At 35.7% G+C, this 25716-nt stretch overlaps 1 protein-coding gene across 1 annotated transcript in view; it reads right to left on the bottom strand.

The window, feature by feature from the left end:
* LOC150100574 (uncharacterized) overlaps window positions 1-25716 on the bottom strand; it is a 157910-nt gene that overhangs the window by 84804 nt on the left and 47390 nt on the right. The window contains exons 4-5 of the mRNA XM_090401716.1: window positions 18649-18707; window positions 1932-2125 (exon numbers count right to left, since the gene is read on the bottom strand). Coding sequence (XP_090257842.1) covers window positions 1932-2125; window positions 18649-18707 — 253 coding nt within the window. The remainder of the gene's footprint in view (window positions 1-1931; window positions 2126-18648; window positions 18708-25716) is intronic.

Here is a 25716-nt window from a genome sequence, read left to right as displayed (position 1 = left end):
AGAGTAGGTAATGGAGATGAAAGATCTGGGGGTGAAGGCAGATAAGGACTTGGAATTTCGTGGACATTCTGCTAAAATTGTGAAGACAACACAGCAGATTATGAGAATGATATGAAGAATACTGACATGTAGAAGCAAGGATGTTATGATTTCAATGAACAAGACTTTGAACAGGATGCATATGGATTACTGTACACAGATTTGGTTGCCTGGCTTTCAAAAGGATGAAAAGTTATTGGAGAGGATTCAGAGATGATTAACAGTCGGTTTCTGGTCTCTGGAACAGATTCAGAGAATGCAAATTACAGAGCCTAGTGGATAGAAGGAAGAGGGAGAGACATGATCGAGAAGTATAAGTTGGTAAGGAATAATTACCAGATTAACGTGGATGAAATTTTTTATAGAATATCTGGAGATGGGAGAATGAGAGGCCATCCCTGGAAGCTGTATAAGGTGGGTGTAAGCAGGGGGGGGGGGGGATCAGGAGTAGATTTTTTGCATGGTGATCGGAATGCATTGTCTGAGAGTCTGGTGGGTACAGGGAGGGTGAATGCATTTAAGTTGAGGCATGACGAGCTTTGCATGTGAGAACAGGACCTCCCACAATGAGTCTCGACCCCATGGAGAGAAAAGGTTTAATATAAAGCTATAGTAAGTTAATACTGTATATGGGAAGTGGGGGTTGGGAAAGGAGAGACTTGCTTACATTTGATTTGAAAGCCAATATATTGCATTCCTTGGGAAACATAAGAGTAAAGGAAAGGCATGAATAAAGGAAAATGAAAATAAACTTGTTCTGTGGGTTTAGAGTTGTACTACTGTGAAGTGATGATTGGTGGCAAGTGTTTCAACATATTTAAAGAGTGGAGGAATTATTAGTACTTATTTAAGTTAACAACAGTTAAGTTAAGAACAGTAATACAGCTCCTAGGAGCTAAGTTCACATTATGGATAAATACCAAGAATAGTGATCAAAGCTTGCTCCACCCTTACTATGAGTTGCCTCAGTTTGCACTACCAAATGGGTCAGGTGCTGCACTATCCAGGTATTTGCTTACGTTTGGAATCGTCGAATTTTATATAGTTTCTATATTCGGCATGAAACTCTTTGAGTTTCTTATTCGGCTAAGAAACAATATGGGATGTAATACTCCTTAACTTAAATAAGTTCATGTTGCCAAATTGAAGCCTTTGGCTCTTCATATAATTAGTAATTATTAGTACTGTTTTATATGAAGCTTTACAACAGAAATATTTATCAGATACACACTGCACCAAATGCCTATGTGAAAGTAGAGTGTGTTGGTAAGAGGTGGGTTATTAATCAATCTGATTGTCCTCTTTTGTGTTAAGTATTTTTAGGGAGCTCTTAGAGGCCCACCCCAAATGTGAAAGCAGTATTTAATAGCTGGACAGATTTGATATAGAAGGTTAACAGCTGTTCTAAGGTGAAATAATGCCTTGAAGAAAGAGAAATCCAAATCCTAGTCTTTTGGAAGCAGAGGAGGCAATGGTTGTGATGTGTTTATGCCAGGAGAAGTTGATGTCAGGGCAATTCTAAGAAGAGAAATCTCATCTTTCTTAAAGATTCGAGTGTTGCCAAAGTTAATACTGGAAGAAAGTGGCTCTTTATTGTAGAAAATAAAGCAGAAGGGGGTTTTGCTAGCATTGAATTGACAAGGTTATCTGAACTTCATTGGAGGATTGCTTAAAGATCAGAACTGAGGGTAGTGGAGGTTGATGCCACAGTACTGTTCTTGTAGGTGTTAATTACTTCCACGATTCATTCAATAATATAGCCTTAGTTCCCAAAGATACCAACTAACTTGGAGAAATATCAGAATTTTAAAAAAAAAAAAAAACTTATTCACACAGCCAAATTATTTACTTTTAATTATTAAAACTGGTGACAAGCATAACTAAAAACTTACCTCTATAATTATTCTGCTTTAAAAATTCATCCATCAGGATATTAAAATTATAATGATCAGGAAATATTCCATAGTTCATGCGATCATTGAGAATCCTGAGCAGAGTTTCATAATGTTTGAATTTCATATATGCACGAACAACTGCACAATGTGTGGATTCTAACATTTCAACAGTCTTTTTTGTTTTTCTAAACCTGAAATTCGAACAAATAAATAAATGAATAAATAAAACAGAAACATATATATACTGCATTTATAAAAATAATATTTAGATATCTGAATATCTAATAGTGGTCTGAACTTAGTGAGAATTATTTAGTTTCAATTTTAATATCTCTCTTCTCTCCCGTAATCCTAAAAGAATATCACCTACCAGCCATGAATGACCCATTGGGTCATTCATGGCTGGTAGGTGATATTCTTTGTTAGCCTTCTCCAATCATCTCGGTCTCTTGTTCTTGATGTCAGTTGAGAAAGGGAGGAATTTGTCCATATTTTAATGTTATCTGTCCATTTTAATCGAGGTCAGCCTGTACCCCTTGGTCCCAGAACGATTCCTTCTAGTGTTTGCTTTGGAATGCCATTAGCCCTCTCCACATGTCTGAACCATTTCATCCGTCTTCTTCTGATGACAGATGAAATGACAGATTAATAATACTAATGATTTTGTTGTCAATACCATAATGTTCTAAAATTTTCCATAATGCCTCATGCCATATTGAGTCAAAAGCTTTGTGAAGGTCTAAAAAAGTTGTGACAGATTATTGTGTTTTGTTCTATGCATTTTTCACCTAGTATGTGTATTGTAAAAATATGGTCAATTGTACTTCTGGACTACCAAAAGTTTTAATATATTTTCAATATTTTAAAATAATATCAATTTTAATATACTGTAATTAATTTTATGAGTAGTTACATCATTAATATAAATACTGATTATGAAGAATGCTTCTGGTATAGAGGCCATATGTTTTTAGATAAATAACCAGTTTTATAAAATAAACAAATATAACCTTATAGCCTGACAACTTATGAAACTAGTAACTAGCAAAAGTTATACACAAAAATACTAGAAACAATTAACTGCACATAGTAGATGTTATCAGAATCAGAACTTCTCAACTGGTACACACAAGAAATCAGAATAAAAATGTTAAATTAATTATATGGGGTGCCTAAGGGCCAACGCTGTATAACTGAGAGGAGACCTCCACACAGCCTTTAAAGGAATGTGGAGAACCGACCAGGGCTTCTGACCTAAGGTCCAATCATGTCGTGGTGCACTTGGGTATCTACTTGGATACTGAACGAACGAGGATGGGCTAGCAATTTGGGATTTAGCGAACCAGACTGTATTCTTAATGGTTAAACCAAAATAAAAAATGATGGTACAACATGACAAAATTTCATGACGGCTGGAGCATCACACGGTTAAACAAACCCCATTGTTTTCGCCAGGGAACCAGGGCGAACAGCAAAAAGTCAGCTACTGGAACAAATCTGAAAACACACCCCAACTCAACATCACCAGAGTTAAAGATCGGTACTATCAACATAAGAAGCCTGAATGACAAAGAAATGGAACTAGCTGAGGAATTAGATAAGTACCAGATCAACATAATAGGGGTGACTGAAACAAAAAAGACAAAAACTGGTGAGATCTTTCTGAGCAATAAATACAAAATGTTATATTCATGCAATGACAATCAAGGAAAAGGAGTAGCCATAGTATTCAACACAAAATACGAGGCTGATCTTCTTGAATGGCAGTCAGTCTCAAGTAGAGTAATGTGGGCAAATATGAGAATGGGAAACTGGACAATGAGACTTATTTGTGCCTATGGTCCCACAGAAGGTGGAACCATAGGTACAATTCCTCCACTTCTAACTTAGTAGAAGTGGAGGAATTTTTTGAAGCTTTAGAAAAAGCAACTGACACAATGAAAAAGGAAAAGTTGGTCCTTTTTGGGTATCTAAATAGCAAAGTAGGAAATGATTGTGAGACATACAAAAATATTTTGGGAAAATTTGGAGAAAAGAGCAAAGCTAATAATAATGGCAAATATTTGTTGGATTTCTGCTCAGGACATGGACTGGTTATTACTAACACCATGTTCCAACATAAAAATGTGCACAAATTCACATGGAGAGAAGAGGCAAGGAATAAGAAAAGTCTCATTGACTATGTTATTGTTGATAGTGATGTTTTCTCCCTGGTGCAGGACATCCCAGTGTACAGAGGATTTGAAATTGGAAGTGATCACTATTTAGTCTTGAGCATGATAAAATTGAATTTCATATTGAAAAGAATAACATGAAAGAAAGTTTTAAAGCAAATAAAAGTTGAGCAGCTCTCAGATTTGAACTGTAGACTAAAATACACAAAGATTATTGAAGAAAAAAGGAAGGAGTTTGAGAACAGGAATCAAATCTTAGAGATTCAGTGGCAAGCCTTAAAGAAAGTTCTGATTGATTCAGCTAGAGAGGCATGTGGTCAAGTTGTTTGCAAGGATAGAAAAATTAGAACTCCATGGTGGACACAGGAAGTTAAACAGGCAGTGAAGGAAAAGAAGAAAGCATATCAAAAGTTCCTGACAAATAAGTCAGCTTGTGCTCTTAGAGAATACAGAGACAAATGCAAGAATGCTAAACACTGTGTAAAACTAGCTAAACAAAAGTCATGGAAGGACTTTGGCAAGAATATAGAAAATAAATATCAAGAAGGTGGCAAAATATTCTGGAGGTTGTTGAAGAAGCTTAAGAATGGAGGAAAGAGTGCTGTAAAAGGAATTATAAATGATAAAGGTGACATGAAAACAGGAGAAAAAGATATCCTTGAAGTATGGAGTAATTACTTTGAAAAACTGCTAAATGAAACAAGCAGTGATGACAGCACAGTGGTAAAAAACACTCAACAGGCATGCAGTCAGGAATACATATCCATACTTGAAGTAGAAAAAGCCATCAAAGGCTTGAAATGTGGAAAGGCAGCAGGAGTAGATGATATTTGACCAGAAATGCTGAAGTATGGTGGTATAAGAGTCTTGCAGTGGCTGCACTGCATAGTTCAGAAAGCCTGGACATAGGGAATAATTCCCGATGATTGGAGTAGAGCTCTCATAGTACCCATATATAAAAAGGGAAATAAAACTGCATGTGAGAATTACAGAGGTATTTCCCTACTGAGTGTTCCTGGCAAGATCTATGCAAGTATACTTGAGAAACGGTTGAGAAGAATTGTGGAAGAAAAGCTTGGTGAATAACAAGCTGGATTCAGGCCAAATAGAGGCTGTCAGGATCAGATCTTCACTTTACAACAAATAGTGGAGAAAGCATGGGAATATAACAAAGATCTGTATTTAAGTTTTGTCGATTTGGAAAAGGCATATGACAAGGTGCCAAGAGTGAAGCTATTCAATAAGCTGCAGTTATATGGTGTCAATGGGGCATTATATCAAGCAATACTTAGTCTTTATTTGAGTGGTAAGTCAGCAGTTAGAATTGAAGTACAGGAAGATAGTTTAATGTTAAATCTGGTGTGAGACAGGGATGTACATTATCCCCTCTGTTATTCATTATCTATATGGATCACATTATGAAGGAAAGTGGTATTAAACATGATATCAAAATTGGAGATGTTAATGTCAGCTCTTTGCTTTATGCGGATGATGTTATACTTCTAAATAAATCCGTTACAAGTCTGCAAGATTCTCTGACTAAATTGAATAGCTGTTGTAATAGATATGGTATGAAGGTCAGCAATAAAAAGACAAAGACAATGAATATAGGCAGAATCATTGAAAATGTCAACTGTGTTGTGAATGGAGAACCTGTGGAACAAGTAAAAGATTTCAGCTATTTAGGCACGATTTTTACTGAAGATGGTAAATTAAATATAGAAATAGACAACAGAATCAGCAAAGCTGGTATGGTGGGAAGTCAATTGAATAAATTCATATGGAATAAGAGAGAAATTAGTCAGAACACTAAATTAGCTGTATACAAGACAGTTTTCAAACCAGTTTTAACTTATGGATTTGAGAGCTGGGTCAGAAGTAAAAACACTTGACGAAAGACTAGAGACCACAGATATGAGAGCCCTGAGAAAGATTATAGGCATGAACAGATGGTATCAATGGCAATATCATATTAAAAACGGGGATATTAGGAAAGAACTTGACACTGTCAGCATCCAGGAATGCGTTAGCAGAGCTAATCTCAGGTGGTATGGTCACTTAAACAGAATGGGCGAGGAAAGATTAGCAAAACAAGTGTTCTCTGCCAGGTTGGCAGCAAAAACGACCCAGAGGAAGACCAAGATATAGGTGGAATGATACGGTACAAAGTGCTTTAGACGATAGAAATATAAGATATAATAATGTTGGAGTCTTGACAAGTAACAGACTGATTTGGAGGAGAATTGTAGATAGGAAATTAATAATGATGTAATTTTTGTCATGTAGTACTATCATATCCTGTACACCCCTTGAGGGTACATGGCAGGAATTTGATGATGATTTCCACATCATTTCCTCTCGCATCTGTTATTACTGCAATATATGCACCTAGATGATAGAGCTTTGCTAAGTGATCACTCAATGATTTAACTATTGAACTTTAAACCCTTTCCTGCCATTAGCATTCATCAAAATCATTCTATTCTAGTCATTCTTTCTATACTGGCCATATAATAAAATAACTCTTTGGAATTACCTTTGGCTTTCTCAGTTAATTTCCATTCATACTCAAATTTTGCCTTATTTGCCATAATGGTTACCTTTTTGGTGTGTGCTTGCTTTGTACCATGAGCTTGCTCATTACCTTTCTCTTTAAATTTCCTCCACATACTTTTATTATTTTTGCAATTCCTGCTTAATGATGCAACTCATCCATTTAATTCCAACTTCATTTAACCTCATGTTAGATGTGAAGTGAAATTCATAAACTCAATTTCTACCCCCCCCCACACACACACACAAAAAAAAAACATAGTAGATACTACTGATTCTCCCTACTATAAATTAACCAAACAGTTATCAAAATCTCTTCCACACCACACTGATCGTACCATATCATATATAAAAAAAAAAACAATTCCCGTTTTAAAGGTTCTATAGAAAATCTAATTGTTAATGATGCATGATATCCTAGTGAGCTTTTGGACTCATCGTGGGAGTTCACTCTACTTTACTAAATACAACTCACCCTCTCCACTACTACTTAATTCTCCTACAACAACACTACTACCATCAATGCTATCCACTGCCCATCATCACAAACATCAGTATCTTTTGTCTGTAAATTACATATGTTCTGAAAGCCGATTTTTCTGTACTTGGGATGAAAAATATAATTATGTATGCTATTTTTTTTTTCTCTGTAAAGCTTCTTTTGTTTTTTTGAATCTTTATCAAGTTATTGAGAATTGGTACTCGTTATAACCAAGTTTGACTGTATCTTATTCTTCAAATACCTTTAACTCCTAAGTAGTAAGTACACAATTTTAATATAGTATTGTCCTAAGCTCATAACATGAACTGGCTCAGTGTAATTAAATGCATGAAAATTTTACATAATGCAGATTCTTTTTAATACTGTTATTTAAAAAATACAATTATCTTCCAAAGACAAGTCAAAGATGGATTTGTGACTGAGTGCATTGTGAAAAGTGAGTCCAGCTCCACATTGAGTGCTGCCTAGTTTCTTGTCTTCATGAATTTTACAATTTATCTTTCCTGTTAAATTATTGTTTATGGATAATTTATATAATTCATCTTTCATTATGAACTATAAAAAAAAAAAAAAACTGAGTTGTGATGAGCTGTATTGTGACATACATTTTAAACCCATATTAAAGGAAAGCATACTTCTTTATGAGTCTCCAAAAAAAATCTCAAAAAAACATTAAAATCGCTTCAAAAAATAAAAAATAAATAAAATACAGCTAGAAAACCTTAAAATTCTACAGAATTAAAAAAAAATCTTCCATATTGACTTCACTAACATCAGGGATCTTAATTCCAATATCAATGAAATGCACCAGCACCTACAGTCAACAAAACCTGATATACTACTTATCACTGAACCACAAAAGGCACCCTCTACAATGTCTCACCTTAACTTGCCACATTACATCTTCTATGATGCCTTTTGCAAGAAGGATGGAACATGTGCTTTTTTGTTGGGTTTGATATCCCATGCTAAAGGTTATTGGACCTCGACTTCCCTTTACATGATCTGCTCTGCCTCAAGATCTTCCTACTTTACTTTACGGCCTTCATTTTCTGCCTCTACCATTCTCCAACCTATGATGATTTCACTGACCCTCTTTGACTACCCATCCTTGAAAGTCAATCACATACAATTTAACCAATCTAACTACCCTAACAGTGAGATAATCTTCCTTGGCGATTTAAACATCCACAATTCACACTGGCTTTCCTTTTTCAACTTCACAGACCAAGCAGGTAAACAAGTCGAACTGTTTGCTATTAGCAATTATCTAACCCAAATTGTTCACGAACTCACCAAATTTTTCGAATAATCCTCCTCATTCTCCCAACATCTTGCACTTTTTGTTAACTAGCTCCTCTCGAAATACACCACTGATGTAAGATCCCCTCTTGACAAGTCTCACCATAACCTTGTCCATGTCCCTTTGCTACATATCAGTATTATTCCAGTCATTCACAGCCTCATATCCTGTGGTACTACAATGGTACCAACTGGGATGACATTTGGGAGTTTTTAACTACATGAAAAGTAGGAAGTAGGCAGATGACATAGTTCAGTAATTTAATGATAACTTATCCTGGTAAACAAATAGGATGGCTTATGTGTTCGTTGTACATGTTGATTAATTTTAACGGCATAGATGAGAACACAGACTGGTAAGAAAATAACTATTTATTAACTTATTGCTGATATTTTGCTGATATCCAGCATCTTCAGAGCACAAAAATAGTTTGTCACAGTATGTGAGACGACAACAATCTTTTATAACTATAGGACTAGTCTGAACAATCCTAACATAGAACACAAAGGTCCTAATTAGGTGCCATCTATGTTGGGGGAAAAAAAAAAAACTGCTTTCTCTCTCTGTTTTTTTTTTCCCCCAACACAGATGACACCTAATTAGGACTTTAGTCTTTGTGTTGTACGTTACAATTGTTCAAACTAGTCCCATTGTTACCAGATTGTTGTTGTCTCGCATACTGTGACAAACTGTTTTTGTGCTCTGAAGATGCTAGATAGAATAACAGTAAAACATCAGCAATAAGTTAAGAAATAGTTATTTTCTTATCAGTCTGTGTTCTCATCTATACTGTTAAAATTAATCAACTTATCCTGGTAGTACAGTATGCTTTATTTCTAGAGGGATAAGGAGTTGTAAACTGCTAGAAGTGAATGAAAGGATGTATTCCAAATCAGTACTCTAAATGTCAGTAAAGCAAAGGAACTGGATGGAATTTCACCACGTGTTTTCAGGAAATGTGCTGTGGAAAACTGACTGTGCCTTTAACTTAACTTAGCTGTTTAATAAAAGTCTTGCAATGGGCAGGTTCCTGGAGAGTGGAAGGAGAGTAATATAATGCCAATGCATACAAGTGGTGTTAGAATGGAGCTATCAAACTATAGGCCTATTTGTATTTCTTCTGTAGCTGTTAAGATTTTGGAGAAATTGGTAAGAACTCATATGCAGATGAAGGCAGTGTTATTTATGCAGGCCAGCATGAATTTGTTAATAGGTGCTCTTGTTTTTTTTAGTAATCTGGTTACTTTTACAAAAGAGTAAAAAGAGCAGTGAAGGAGGTAAAATACACAGTCATTTTTGCAAGGTATTTCACAAGGTGCCAAATAAGTTGATTTTTAAGTTACAATATATGAGTATGGATATCAGGTTAGTGGATTGGACAGGATTGGTAACTTGCTTTCTGATAGATAGAGAGTATTTATATGGGGGAGCAATATTGGGGAGTAGGAAGATTAAAATCTTTGTCAATAATACTGTCATGGGACTAAAGGAAGATATTCAGTTGTTTACAGATATGAAACTTGGGATGGTTATTACTAATAGTATTGATGTTTTGGCTCCTCAAGAGGATCTGAATAAGCCAGAGAGGTGGGGAAATGAATGGGGATGTCAGTTTAATGCAACTAAACATAAGACTTGTTTAAGTTAAGGGATATTACATCCCATATCGTTTCTTAGCCGAATAAGAAACTCAAAGAGTTTCATGCCGAATATAGTAGAAACTATATAAAGTTCGGCAATTCCAAGCATAAGCAAATACCTGGTGCAGTACTGCTGCAGTATCCAGAAATGAGGAGAAGAAACAAAGACAAAGTTTGTCTTTGTTTCTTCTCCTCATTTCATCATTAGCAAATTCATGATATATACCCTCAAGGGATATATATATATATCATGAATTATTCATATATATCATGTAATTTTTATATGATATGATATGATAATACTACATGAAAAATTACATCACTACTAATTCCTATATACTTCCTAGCATTGCCTGACAGGGTAGTGAAAGTGCAAACAATCGATGAGTTTAAGGAGTGATATGATAGACTTTGTACTGACTAACGATGAACTCACATGATGAGCCTTTTGATTCTGTGGAAGTAGTCAAGAAAATAACAATAAAATCAGTCATCTCAAAATTACAAATCAGTTGGGGAATTTATAACAAATTACTAAAATATGGAGTTAAAGAAATGACTGAGAACATGAGAAATTTATCTTTAAGAAAAGTTATCCGCAATGAAATGGAGGATGAACATTACAATATGGATTTTAAAAAGGGAATAAAATCTGAATCTAAATTTATCAACGAATAAACTTATTGTGAATATCCCAAACATATACATATATCATCATCATCATGCGTATCAAAGATTTAGGCTTAGCATGGCCTGTTCTGGCGTTAGAAGTCATCGTTGAATCGTTTAAGAGGATGTCCTGTGTTCTTTTTCCTAATGGCTTGTACTTTAAGACTTGTTTTGGTAATCTTTCTGTTTTCATTCTTTGAAATGTGTTCCATCCATTTATGTTTATATTTTTTAATTTTTTCTATTACTGGTTCTCGGTTTAATTCTTTCATAATTTCTTCGTTTCTTTTGGGATCAAATAGGGTATACTTTGCAGTTTTTCTTGTAAACTTCATTTCTGCTGTTATTGATCTTTGTTTGTCTTTTTGTTTTATTGTCCAGATTTCGCTTCTATACATTAAGACTGGTAGGGCTAATGTATTGTATACTTTTAGTGTAGTTTGTTTTCAAACTAGGTTTGGTTTAAATATAGAGTTAATTTCACCTGTTATTTTTAAATATTTTGCAATTTTTACGTTTATATCTTTTTCATATGTGATCATACATCCTAGGTAGTTAAATGAATTCACCTGTTCTAAGATCTTATTATCTATAACTATTTTAGTTCTTGCTGGATCTTGTCCTTTAAAGGACATAGTTTTTGATTTTTCTGTTAATATTATCATACCATAATCTTTGGCTATCTCATTTAGATCTAAAATAGCTTTCTGTAAGTTATCTTCAGAATTTGTAATTATTATTTGATCGTTGGGAAAAAGGAGAGTGTTTAAGTTCGCTGTAGGAGAAAGTTTAATACCCTTGATGTAAATTTTTATTCCATTTGATTATTATTTCATTTAAGTAAATATTAAAAAGATTTGCTGAGAGGGACATTCCTGTCGGACCCATTGGTTTATCTCTCTCATATATGATAGCTCGTGATTTAATCTTATTTGTATTTGATTATTTTCATATATACTTGTAATAGCTTTTAGGATATTATTTGGTATTTGTCTTTCTTTTAATATGCTAAATAATATGTTTCTTTTAACTTTGTCAAATGCTTTTTCAAAGTCAATAAATGCAATATGTGTTTCTAAATTGTATTCTCTTCTTTTCTCTATTATTAATTTTAGGTAAAAGGCCAGGTCTATATGATCGTCCTTTTCTAAATCCATTCTGTACTTCTAAAATAAAGTTTTCGGAATATTTCATTAGTTTGCTATTTTAGATTCTGCTATATATTTTGTAACAGGAATTTAGTATACTGATACCTTTATAGTTTTTATGGTCATCTCTATTACCTTTTTTAAAGATAGAAATCACAATTGCTTTTTTCCATTCTATTGGGAGTATACCAGTTGAATAAATTTTATTTATAAATAACAAGTCTTTCTTTGAGTATTTTTCCTGCGTATTTATATAGTTCTGAACCTAGCTTATCTTCTCCAGGTGATTTTCTGTTTCTTGTTTCTTTCAGGCTGATTTCTAATTCTTCTTTAGTTATTTCCTTTTCATTTTTGTTAATTGTTTGCAGTTGTCTTTTTTAAAATATTTGTCTGTCCACAATTCTGTGTAGTAATTTAGAAATTCTTCTAATATCAATTCGGTGTTTAATTTTATGTTTTCTTTGGTATCTGCATTTAAGTGTTTCAAAATCTTATATACATTGTTATAAGCAATGTATATATATATATATCATACATACACAAAAATTATCAAAGAAGAATTAGAATCAAGAGTATATTATAACAATGAACAATAAGGATTCCAAAAGGGAAGATCATGCACTTATTGCTATATTTCTTATAAAGCAAATAAAAAAAAAGCAACAGAATTTAACAAACCAATATTTTCGAAATTAGAAAATATTGGTTTGTATTCAAATTCTTAGATAATAATAATAATAAAGGAACTTTTTGGCATTACTCAACTTAGCTAAAAGTTATAAGCATTAGTGAATTAGTGAGACTTAGTTGACTGAGGATAATACAGTCATAGGAATACTGCAAAGGTTACAGTATCTTCAGAAAGGAGAGAATTGGGATTAGATCAAAGGGTTTTGCTAATGATAGCAAAGAAATTGAAGCTAAAAAGAGTAGAAGTAGATCAGAAGGAAAGGGATTCAGAGGGCAGTTCATTTTAGCCATCTGGTATGAGATAGAGGCCAACAGGACGAATTACGTAATCCAGAGGGTATAAGAGAAACATGCACTGGCAAATTAGCATGATGAGTGTAGGTAGAGCAATTATACCGGAGATTTCAAGTATGGGGGACATAGACTGGGAGGAGGAATGGTCACAGACAGGGAGACAAGGAAATGGAATTTAATCAACTACTGAGAGATAATTACCTGAAGCAGTATGTAATGTTCCTCAAGGGTTCACTTTAGTGAGTACAGGCATGGTAAACCCGAGGTACCTGATGCTGGACCATGCCTTACTTCATGTAATATACATCTGTTATATTATCTGTAGACTGGTCCCTCCCCTTTTTTTTTCCTTTCCTTCTTGCTCCTTCCCCCAATGCTATTAGAATATTCGAGGGCTAGGGGTGAATCTTTCCTATTTTGCTATTTCATCTTATGTGGAAAGGGCCTCTGCAACCCTACCACTTTCTTCTTGCAGTGACTTCACTCCAAAATGCTAATATCGTTGTGCCTAATAATGCATCTCATGCTGCATCAGCTGTCGCGCAGAATAATCCGAGCTGCACTCAGGGCTTAGGCAGAGGGTCCTGTTCGAGAAGTATAGTACAGTCTCCATCAAAAGTCAGTGATACTGTGAATGAGCAACACAGAAGGTATAAGATTAATCTTAGAAAGGAATTTTACATAGGCACATGGAATGTCCAGGGTCTACAGATGGGTACCCTTGCAATTGTCTGTAAAGAGATGGATAGGTATAAAATTGACATCCTGGGAATTACAGAGACCAGATGGAATGGAGAAGGTCACTTCAAAAGACAGGACGGTAAGCTAGTTATTTACTCAGGTGGTGACTCAAAACATCATGGGGTAGCTGTGATACTGAAGACAGCTCAGGCAAGAATCCTTCTTGGTTATAACCCCATTAATGATAGGACACTCTCTATTAGACTTAAGGCTTAGCCTACCAATGTTTCAATTGTGGTAGTTTATGCACCCCCACACGAATAGGCCTGAAGAAGAGAGTGAGGAATTCTATGAAAACTTACAGTATGTCTCTCCTGCTTACCAAGGAGAGACATACTGTACATCTTAGAGGACTTAAATGCAAAAGCGGGAAGAGTATGAGAGTCAGGCCGGAGTGTAGCATGTTTGGTCTGGGTGTACGTAACACCCGTGGCGAAAGACTGTTGAAATTTGCCTGTGCTAACAGATTAGCTATTACCAATACCTGCTTCCAGAAACATCCACGACAGACCTATACTTGGACATCTAACATTGACAGGTCAAGGCACCAGACTGATTACATCCTGGCTCTCCAGCGGTGGAAAACGAGAATCTCTGATGTGCGTACTTGTCCTGGAGCAGATTGTGGTACAAACCATCAGCTAGTAAGAGCCAAAGTAAGACTAAGACTCCGAAAACTTCCAGGTCAGGCACATCCCACTAGATTGGATGTTAGAGTAATTCCTAGTGGATTCACAGAAGCAACATCAACTCAGTTGGATGATTTTTTGGAGCCCAATGAAGAGAACTCACCAGAAATAATTTGGGAAGGGGGTCAAGTTGATAATACAGGATACAGCAAAGAAGTATCTCAGCCCAATAAGAAGACCAAGAGACCCATGGATATCAGATTTAACATGGGAACTAATCAAAAGAAGGCGATTGGAAAAACAAAGAGACACTGGGACTGAAGAATACAAGAGATTACACAGAAAATTCAGAAGAGTTCCAGATGAGAAGGCACAATTATAAAAAAATGTTTCATTTAGTTTGTGACTTAAAGCACAAGTTTAAGTCTAAATTGAATGTCATCAAAGACGAATGGATCATTACTAACAGAAGAGTTGGAAATCAAAAACAGGTGGAAAGAATATTGTGAGGAACTGTACAGTAGAGTGGATAAAGAAAATTTGGGGCCCTCCCACAAGGAAAATTTTGATTTTGATTTGAAGCCTCCTCCACTTAGGCATGAAGTTGAAAGAGCAGTTAAGCAGCTCAACAGCAATAAGGCCCCAGGTGCAGATGAAATCCCAGCAGAATTAATTAAGGCCACAGGGGATGGAAGAATAAGAGTGTTTCATAGATTGATTACAAGGATATGGGAGACAGGATCATGGCCTAGAGACTGGAAGAAGTCAGTTTTCATACCACTACATAAGAAAGGTGATATGAAGGCATGCAAGAATTATAGAACTATTAGTTTGATATCTCATCATCATCATCATCATATGCATCAAGGATTTAGGCCTAATATGGCCTGTTCCGGCCTTAGAAGTCATCGTTGAATCGTTTAAGAGGACGTCCTGGTTTTCTTTTTCCTAATGAGTTTGATATCTCATGCAAGCAAAATTTTATTGAAGATCATGCTAAATAGGATTGGTGCCAAAGTTGAGTCAGAGATGCCCGAGGAACGAGCTAGTTGTAGGAAAGATAAGGGCACCAGAGATCAGATCCTTTGCCTTAGACAGATCATAGAAAAATATAAAGAATTCAGACAATTCAGTCTAAGAAACACATTACCCTCTGGTAATGTGTTTCTTAGACTACTCAAAAGCTTTTGACTATGTTGAGCATGTGAAACTGTGGAAAGTAATGAAAAGAATGGGTTTTCCTCAACACACTAACAGGTTGATAGCCAACTTGTATAAGGAGTAACGAGTCATGGTAAGAACAGGTGACTGGCTTCAAGTTAGAAAAGGAGTTAGGCAAGGATGTTTACTTTCTCCTCACTTGCTTAGTATATATGCCGAGGACATCATGCGTGAAGCATTGGATGAGCTCAGGACAGGAATTAGGATAGGAGGTAGATTGATCAGTAATCTGAGGTATGCTGATGATACAGTACTCCTTTGTAATGACATGGAAGAACTAGGACTAATTCTTGACAAAGTTAACAAGATCAGTAATAACAGAGGATTTCAACTCAATCCTAGCAAGACAAAGATTATGGTTCTCAAAGGAAATACAAATAGAGAAGCTCTTGAGAAACAAGCATACCTTAATGGAGAAAGAATTGAGGAAGTCAGCAAGTTTGAGTAGCTGGGATCCATTATAAATATGAAGAATTGCTGTTCAGAAGACATCAGAAACAGGTTAGGAAGGGCTAAAACAACAGTCAGAGACCTGTCTAAAATCTGGAAGGATGGATCTATCTCCATGGAAACAAAGTTGAGGATTTTGGATGCAGTTGTTTTGCCAACAGCGACTTATGGATGTGAACTTGGAACCTAAAGAAGTCAGATAAGAAACAGATATCTGCTTTTAAGATGTGGTGTTACAGAAGGCTGTTGAGGATATCATATACTGAAAGGCGTACAAATGAATGGGTGTTAGAAAGATTAGCAGAACTTTAAGGCTTCTTAAGGATATCGACAGAAGAAAGTTAAAATATTTTGGACACACAGAAAGGATGAAAGAGGGGCTTCTCAGAACAGTAATAGAAGGTAAAGTTCCTGGAAAAAGAGGCAGAGGTAGACCATCAATGACATGGATAGATGGATGGCGTGTGTGGAGTGACTGATCTTCAGAGAGTTGAGGCCGCCAGAAAAGCAAACAACAGGACTACATGGCAAGGCCTGGTGTGGCACATCACCGAGCATCGGAGTGACCATACGGCATCTGTAGATGCCCAGTGAAGATAGTGAAGTATATAATGAAGGGGACACAAGGTTCAAAAGTGCAGGGTCTGATCACAACATTAGAGAACTTAATATTAACCATTCTAGCTATACTGCCTCTGCTTGGGGAAATCATGCAATCTTGAACCATTGCAACCTAGGAGAATGCCTAACATGCAGAATTTTCTGTTAAGAAAGGATATATGTGGAATTAGAAAGCAGGTGATTGTGATAAGCTGAGGAGTCAACTTTCAGCAGTGCCACAGCATAAGAATTTGTAAAGGAGAGATGGTGGTGCATGGGAGGTGGTAGAGTGATGTTTGAAGAAAGCAGTATCAGAAGGATAAATCAAGTAGGAGTTAGATGGATGAACAGCATCATTAAACAAGAGTTGAAGGGAAAGTAAAAGGCATGGAGGGGAATATAAATGAAAAGATGATCTGCATGCCCATAAGCAGGTACAAGGCATAAGCAAGAAAGATGACCTGTATGGTAAGGAAAGCCAAAGCTAATGAGTGAAAGATAGCTGATGAGGTTAAAAAAAAACCTGAAAGGTTCTTTCACTATGTGATAAAAAAAAAAAGAAGGAATGATTATGGAGGGATGACTTTAAAATGTGCTGATGGTGGAGAAGTAACAGAGGCCAAACAAATAGTTAAATTATTGAGTGAACATTTTACAGAAGCATATTAGGTGGTAATATTGCAATACCAGATTGAAAATTGATTGATGGGAGAATAGAGGTTAAAGAAATGGAGGTGTTTAAAATATTGCAGAACCTGAATGTAAACACAGCTATGGGATTTTGATGACGTATCAGACTGTGTATTATAAGAATGTGCAAAAAAAGCATAAAGTCCTCTGATGAAGGTGTTTAATTTAAGCATCAGTACTGGGAAGGTGCCAGTGGAGCTTAAAGGAAAACAGTCCCCCTGCCTAAAGGAGTCTCCAAGACAGAAGTAGCAAATTATAGGCCAATCAATATCTCAGGAGTGGTGGTTAAGGTACTGGAGAAATTGGTGAAAGGTAGAATTTAGGACTAGGTGGATAGGAATATGATACTCTATCAGGGTCAACACAGTTTTGTGAAGGATAGGTCTTGCCTTAGTAATTTAATTACGTTTCATAATAAAATGACAATCGAGTTGGATTGCAAAGGCATTTGACAGGATTTCACATAGAACTCTGTTGCATAAATTGGAGCAAATGGGGATGGATACAAATCTGGTGTTTTGGATCAGAGAGTAGGTAATGAACAGATATCAAAGAGAGGTTTATGGAGATGAGCCCAGAAAAAGGCAGGTGACCAGTGGCATACAACATGGCTCGGTACTTGGTTCTCCAATGTTTAATTTTTAGATCAATGATATGGGAAATGATTTGACAGGAAATATTCAGTAGTTTGCCAATGATGCTAAAATGGGAAGAAAAGATAATGCAGAAATCCTGCAGGAAGACTTACTGTGGACAAAAGGTTGTTTAGAGGGCATATTGTTAAGGTAGCCACAACAGCACATCAGATTACGCAGCTGTTTGACACACTAACAAGAAAGGATAAAGAAGTTATTATTATCCTCCTATATAAGGCAAGATCTGAACTACTGCATGCAGATCTGGACACCCAGATTTCATGGGGGGATTAAGAAGTAGTGAAACAGATCCAAAGGTGAATGACAAAGATTGTGGCAGGTCTATGGAATGCTCCCTATGAAAATAGATTGACAGCATGTGGATTCCAAAAACTAGCTGATGGGAGCAAAAGAGTAGACAGAATAAAAGCAAAAAAAAAAGTATTCAAGGGGTTTTACAGAATTAACGCTGAAGACTTTTTTCAGTACATGGCAAGAAGAGAGAGAATGGAAATTGTATAAAAAATATGGTTAGCAAGGGTGATAAGGATTAGATTTTTAGCTTGGAGGGTGGTGAATGGGTGAAATGGGTTGCCATAAGTGGTTGTGAGTGTTCTGTCAGTGAACGAGTTTACGGAGAGGTATGATAGGAATTTGTGAATAATAGCTAGTGTGTAAATAATGGATCTCCCATGATGAGTCCTCTGACTCCATGGAGATACCTGTATAATAATAATAAAAATCAGTAATAAATAAAAAGAGAAATATGACTTACCTAAAAAGTAAATGTTCAAGTTCATCTAACTGGTCCTCATGGATGACACTATTAGCAAACTAAAGAAGAGGAAAGATAAAGAAAACACCATATTTTTTTCCAGTTAATAATCATATATAAAATTAATTTTACATTTGAATATATGTTTGGGTGAGTGGTTAGTACATCCACTCGCCAACAAACAGACTGTGGATTTGAATCCTGCCACGGGCATGGATGTTTGGGATTCCCTTTCAGTGGGAGATGATTTTCATGGCCAGGTTAAAAAAATGAATAAAAACTTATTAAAAAATTAAAAAAATAGAAAAAAAATCCTTATCCTATCCAGGGTACTAATATATTCCAGGTTTATATAAAATCTTTCATGGGGGGAGCCAGTGAACAGTATATTATGGATTAGTTAAGTGTTTTGATGGCTTATTTTACAACAGAAGCTAATATATTAGATGGGACAGGGAAGCAAAATGTGAGGCATAAATGACTTGGGTGGGGGGTGCACATGCTTGTTTGGGGGGGTGAAAAATTTAATGGAAGCAAGCATAGTTAGAGGGCCAATAAAAATAATTAAGGAGATCTGAAAGTTTGTTAGTGTACCGTATCACACAAAGGAAGGACAAGTAAATATTATACTTTTTTTTGTTTGTTTTTTGAGTGAATGTAAAGGTATCACATTCACAAAGATTCATGCCAAACAGGGGATTTATTATTATATATTGGAAACAGTTGGAGTGTGAATATCATTACATTCACTCTCCCACTGTGTTTGGAAAGCAGATATTCTATCCACTAAGGTAAATGAAAGGAGATGGATGAATGTATTTTAAACTTGCTAATGATAAGCAGGATATCTTTAACTGCCAAAAAACCTTTTCCTAAGAGCTACAGGGTGTTCGGGATAAATTTGACATATTTATAATTAATTATATTTTTCCGTAAGTTACATGTATTAACACACACTTCTCTTCATTTAAAAGTTTGGACCCTTCTTCATTCATATACAAGATGTCAGAAAGGATGGATAGCTGGAACCCACCTGAATCATGGAAGAGAATAACTTGTATCATGATGATTCGTGCCCGCCATCAAAATAAGGATATTACGACTGCTGCCCAATGCTCCCTGAATACAGTAAAAACAATCAGGCATGAACTAGAGACTTGCAATGGTGACTACGAGGATGTAGCAAGAAGAAAGATCCCTAGCAGACGATCTGATTGCGTTCGTACAGCAGAATTCCTCGCAAATCTGCAGGAACAGGTGTTGAAGAACCCTGGCATTGGAATTCGGGCTTTGTTCGTGGAGTTGCTAACTGTAGTCAAGCCCTGGATAACAAGGGTAGCCAATGGTAGGCCGTATGTATGGCAGCAGGATTCGGCCCCTTGCCACACCTCTGGGAAAAGTCAAAAATGGTTGTCTGAAAATTTCTACGACTTCACCAGTCCAAATGTTTGGCCTCCAAACTCCCCAGACCTTAACCCCATGGATTATTTTGTATGGGGCGCAGTTGAAAAAGACACCAATCGCACTTCCAGTAATACAAAAGCCCAGTTAATGGATAAAATTAAAACAGTTTTTGCGGCCCTTCCCAGGGAGACTGTAGCATCAGCTTGTTCGAGGTTCCGAAGCAGAATTGAAGCTGTGATCGATGCTAATGGTGGTTATTTTGAGTAAATCTTGTTGATAGTATTGTAATTAACTCTGCCTGTAATGTTTTTTTGTCAATTCATTAAATTTAATAGATACAAAGAAGATTTTCTTTTTCCTTACGAAACTGTCAAATTTATCCCGAACACCCTGTAAATGCCCCTGATCTAAACAAGCACTGCCAAGATACTTATAATCTGACATCCTAAAAATCACAGATTGCAATTTCAAAATACATGCTACCATTCTATATTGCTTTGCAGGAATCAACAGAAATGTGTGCCTACTTCCATACTATTAACTCTACTGAGTACTGGACATTTGTGACAGTTCTATGTGCAGAGCTCATGAAGAAGCCTGATTCAAATCTTAACACATATACACACAAAAATAATAATAATAAATAAGATATATAAAGAAAACAGAACAGTAAGTTTTTAACTTCATCTGCAATATTTAAACCACAAGAAAACAAATCAGGGAAAGATCTCTACTATATTTTTTATAGTAAATATGAATTATTACCAAAGTAAATAAATTTATTGCAATAAATTTTATAATTTTATTAATATAAAACTATGTACCAAAATTTTTTTTTTTTCACTAGAGATCATGCCAGTAGAATAACTTGTGATCAATTCATTGTTTCTCTAGTTTACTGTATGTAATGTAACTTAGCTTGTCCTATATATTTGTATATGCTCCAGATGATGATCTTAATATGAAGATCGAAACGTCGGGATATTAAAAGAGTTATTTATAACACAGTCATCAAGTCCATAATTTCTAAAATGAATGCTGATCACCGTGTAACACTAAAAGAAAGGAATACCAAAATATTGGTTTGAAATTTTTTAAGATGAAGTAAACAGAAAACTAATGGTAAGACATATACGTTGGATGGTCATAATAGCATTTGTAAGAAAATGACAATATAATATTAATTACAATAAATTTAATTAATGTATCCAAGAATTGCTGAAATAAGAGAGCCAAAAGGCTTCACTTCGGCGATGCACAATTATTCAATTACTAACTATTATAATAATGGAATTAACTCACGTCAATTATTCTTTATTTGTAGAATTTTCACCTGAGTATCACAGGCATCATCAGTACAGGTACAAGGCTAATTAAACAATAACTGTTATATTCACAAAGCACCACCTAAGTAGCTAAGGTTAAATTTTCTAAATTACTGAAACAATTATTCAAATTAAGTGGATATTGAATCCAACATTATTTCAAAGCCGAATAGGGAAACTACAAGAGTTCTGTGCTGAATATAGATAGAAACTATAAAGTTTCGGTGGATCCAAGCGTAAACAAACCTTTCATGACAGGGGCAACTTGTAGTAAAGATGGAGTAAGCTCCGATCACTATCCTTAGTATTTCCCATAATGTAAAACACATCTCCTAGCGGACATGTATGATGTTATTGATGTTATACATTATGGGGGGGGGGGTCACTACCCAGACTGGTTTTGACCTTTTTGAGGTCTCGTCAGTGGGAGTCAGACCCAGATGTATGTAAAATACTCAGGTTGTAGTGATGTTTGTACAACTGGTAATAATGTTTGTACATTGTTACCAGTTGCCAAAAAAAGGTGTCACATCATAAAAGGCACCAAGAATTACTGAATAAGAGAGCCAAAAGGCTTCACTTCGGCGATACACAATTATTTAAATTAAGTGGATATTGAATCTAACATTATGTCATGTCATGAAAGGTTTGCTTACACTTGGATCCGCCGAAACTTTTATAGTTTCTATCTATATTCGGCACGAAACTCTTGTAGTTGCTCTATTCGACTTTGAAATAATGTTGGATTCAATATCCACTTAATTTGAATAATGTATCCAATATTCATCAAATTCAAACTGCCATCATCATCATGAAACAATGTACAAATTTGTAAAGACCAATGTTTAGGACTTTAGTCTCACCCAAAAGTGAGACTAAAGTCCTAAACAGTGCCCCTGTTTAGGACTTTTAAAATGTTGAACTTTAAAACTTTTAGGACCTTGAAAAACTGGCAAAAATCCTAAAAAATTACAACCTTGTAACCACTTACAGTCCATATAAAAAATTTACCAGCATCCCTAAAAAAAAAAAAAAATTATCTCTTCCTACCTCTAGACCTATAAGCCATTAACATTGCAATTGTAAACTGTCGTATCATGGCTAAAGCAGTACAGCCATTCAGGACTTGTGATTATGCTTTGCAAGAATTACATTGGAAAAAGAAGTCCACCTTATTCTACCATATCAAATATAAATACCAAAGATTATTCTTAAATCTGCCTCAGCCTTAAGGAACTACCCAAACCTCAACAAATTTAGTTACATGAAACTGTTTCAAATTTCAGAAGCACTTATCCTCAGAAATTCAGCCCAAGAATTTCAGTGAAGAAAAACCATTTTAGCCAATTAAGGAGCACTTTGGATGCCAAGATTCAGCCTCACTTATCCAATGTAGCGACTGCTTGCACATATCAATTTGTACATCGTTCCCTGATTGCAATTTGACTTTGCCAAAATATTACAAATATTAAATTTATTGCAATTAATTAATATTTAGTCTACATTATAATTTCCTTAAAAAGTTCTGTTATAAACAGAAGCCTTATTTTTCCAAGAAAAGGAAGTTTAAATTCCACTTTGGCAGAGATGTCTGAAAACTTCTTTCCAGCTTTGGGAAATTTATTAGGTCATCTAAAAAAAAAACTATATAGAAAATATACCTGGTGTAAGCATGGCATAACACTGCCATCAAGCTTACTGTAGACCTGAAATAACAAAAATCATGTTTAGTTTCTAGCATAGGGTACTATGCTTATCTAAATGTTAACTCATTTAAGGCAGAAGTATACTACGTTTCCACCTGATAACATCAATGCAAATTAATCTTGTCAGCGCTGATATAAGTTGAGGTGTTAATGCTAGTGACATTACAACTTTATTTTATTTAATTAAGTGAATTTCACCCACAAAAGGCTAAAAGATAAGAGGCTAAATGTTTGGTTTATAACACACACATTTTTACTTTTAATCCTCATAAAGGAGTTGATAAGACCAAAGTTGGAGCCATTGAGAGAAAACCGTGCAAGGAAGATTATTCCAGAAGCAGAAGAAAGATACAAAAGATAGAATGAAAGAAGATGAGAAGTTGATTAGATAGATATGAAGCTGGAGAATCTATCCAACCCAGCAAAAAATAATAATTTGCCATAACTATTCTCAAATCCAGAGTAGTGAAATTATAATTATACATCATTTCTCTATCAGTTCTAAAAAAAGAAAAGAAAAAAAAAATCTGATAAATATCCTTATAGATCTAGCTTGTTACTAATGAGACTTCAACAAAGGCCAAAGTCAGTCTCAGAACTGAACCTTACTATAATTTACACAGAATTCTTCAAAAGTTGTTAATTAAAATTTATTTTTTGCCGGCCTAATTGGCCAAGTGGACCGGTTACCTGCTTTCCAACTAACAGGCTGCAGGTTCAAGTACAAAGAAAGTATCTTGAAATCAGCCCAAAAGAGTCCAAATATTAGTAAGTCCATATAACTTTGCTGACACGATACACCTTTAACCTCCCTACTGGCTAATGTGGATGAAATAGTGACACCAAATTGTACTTCTTATCCATGTTATTCAATGGGTTTTAGAACTTCGTATCCAGATTTATCTCGACATCTATAGACGTCGTGGCCTGTTGGGGGATTAATAGATACAGATGCAGAGGTAAAGTTCAGTACAATGTGCTCTTCCTGAAGTATCCACACCAGGTCTTGGTTTTCAGTATAACAGGTAGCTTTCTCATGATGGAAGGTAGTGAGTGGTTGCCCAGCACCCACAACTTGTATGTCAATAACGATTAACTCATCTCCTCTCATTATTACAAGGTCAGGCTTCCTCAATCTAATGTTAGTCCTATAGTGTGGTTTCGCTGCTGTTATCCAACCTTTGATCTTTGACCAATTCTCTAACCCTCACTATTGCATTGGGTCTTCTGACACACACACACACACACACACACACACACACACACACACACACACACACACACACACACACACACACACACACACATTCCATGTGTGCAATAACAACATTGAGCAACAGGAGTCAAAGTTCCTACACTCTGACAGCCTGCTCTATAGTTCTTGTCATCACTTCTCCCATGAGTTATATGAACTTGAGTCAGCAGAGCACTGATTCTTGTCCCAGTTATATCTGTATATTCAAATCCATGCAGGAAGGGAGTCCCATCCTTGATCCACAGATGTTGAGAGGGAATGTAGATTCTTGTAATGCAGCTCAGTCAACTGAATGATGCAACACTAACCAATACAACGAACAAATCCCAAAACCTCTATGATTTATAGAGGCGTGGAAAAATGCTAATGGCATGTTTTGAGAAAGATGTAACCATGAATGGACTGCTACATCCACTGGGACAGTATACTGAAAGAGAGAGAGAGACTTTACCTATGACACCTATGGTGGAGTCTGGAAAGAAGGAAAGAATTCAGAATGAAGAGCTTCTGGAGGTTTAATGGAGAGAAGAGAGGAAAGATTTTAGAATGGATGGGAAAGAGGAATGACCTGTCAGAGAGACAGAGAGAGAATACCAAGGTATCTCCATTCCTCCACAGCTGAGATAGAATGTAAGGACATGCCATGCAGGGAAAAGTCAAAATTCTCAACTTTCAATTTCTTGTTGCCTGGAAAAATTCATCTTCAAACAATAAATTCAGCTTTGCTTTAATAGATGCTTCACTGAGTGACAATCTAATAACATTCTTTAAAAACCTGTGACTATACTGAGGGAGAGGAGGTTGATTCCAAGATGTAAAGTATGCTAGAAGAAGGGACAGAATCGTACTAGCCCTACTCTTCTCTTGATATGATAGCAATGGAGCAATAGGTACAGGAATATTACCTGCTCTTGTGGAATCTTCTAACATAGTTGTCCACAATCACATCACTAGTCTCTGCAGGATGGTAATTTACAATGTGATCTGATTGGAGCTATTGTCTGCCTAGGAAGAACCTCTGCCAAAACTTCTTGAATATGGACTCTATCTTCTGTAGTTAATGAGGCACCACGAAATGCAACATGTCCCTCTGCAACAGTCCACATCGCCTTTGCATGCTGAATACAAATTTCAGCATTAACAGCAACAAGATGACTTGTATAAGATAATTCGATAGTTGGATGTTGTAGGAATATTGCAAGTTGCAGAATATTCCTCTTTAGTAGTCCATTCAGTATAAATGCCTGCAATAAACAGAATCAGGATGCTTTTTGTGGCGGTTTGTTTATTTGTTTTTGGTTTTAATGGTACAAGAACACCCGTGGTCAGTCATGCAGCACCAGAATACATGCAATAAATAAGCAGCATTTATAGACCT

Source organism: Typopeltis vanoorti, chromosome 12, assembly GCF_054136105.1.
Source record: "Typopeltis vanoorti isolate ZY-2024b chromosome 12, IOZ_Tvanoo_1.0, whole genome shotgun sequence".
Classification (NCBI taxonomy): Eukaryota; Metazoa; Arthropoda; class Arachnida; order Uropygi; family Thelyphonidae; genus Typopeltis; species Typopeltis vanoorti.
This window is presented reverse-complemented; position numbering and strand designations above follow the sequence as displayed.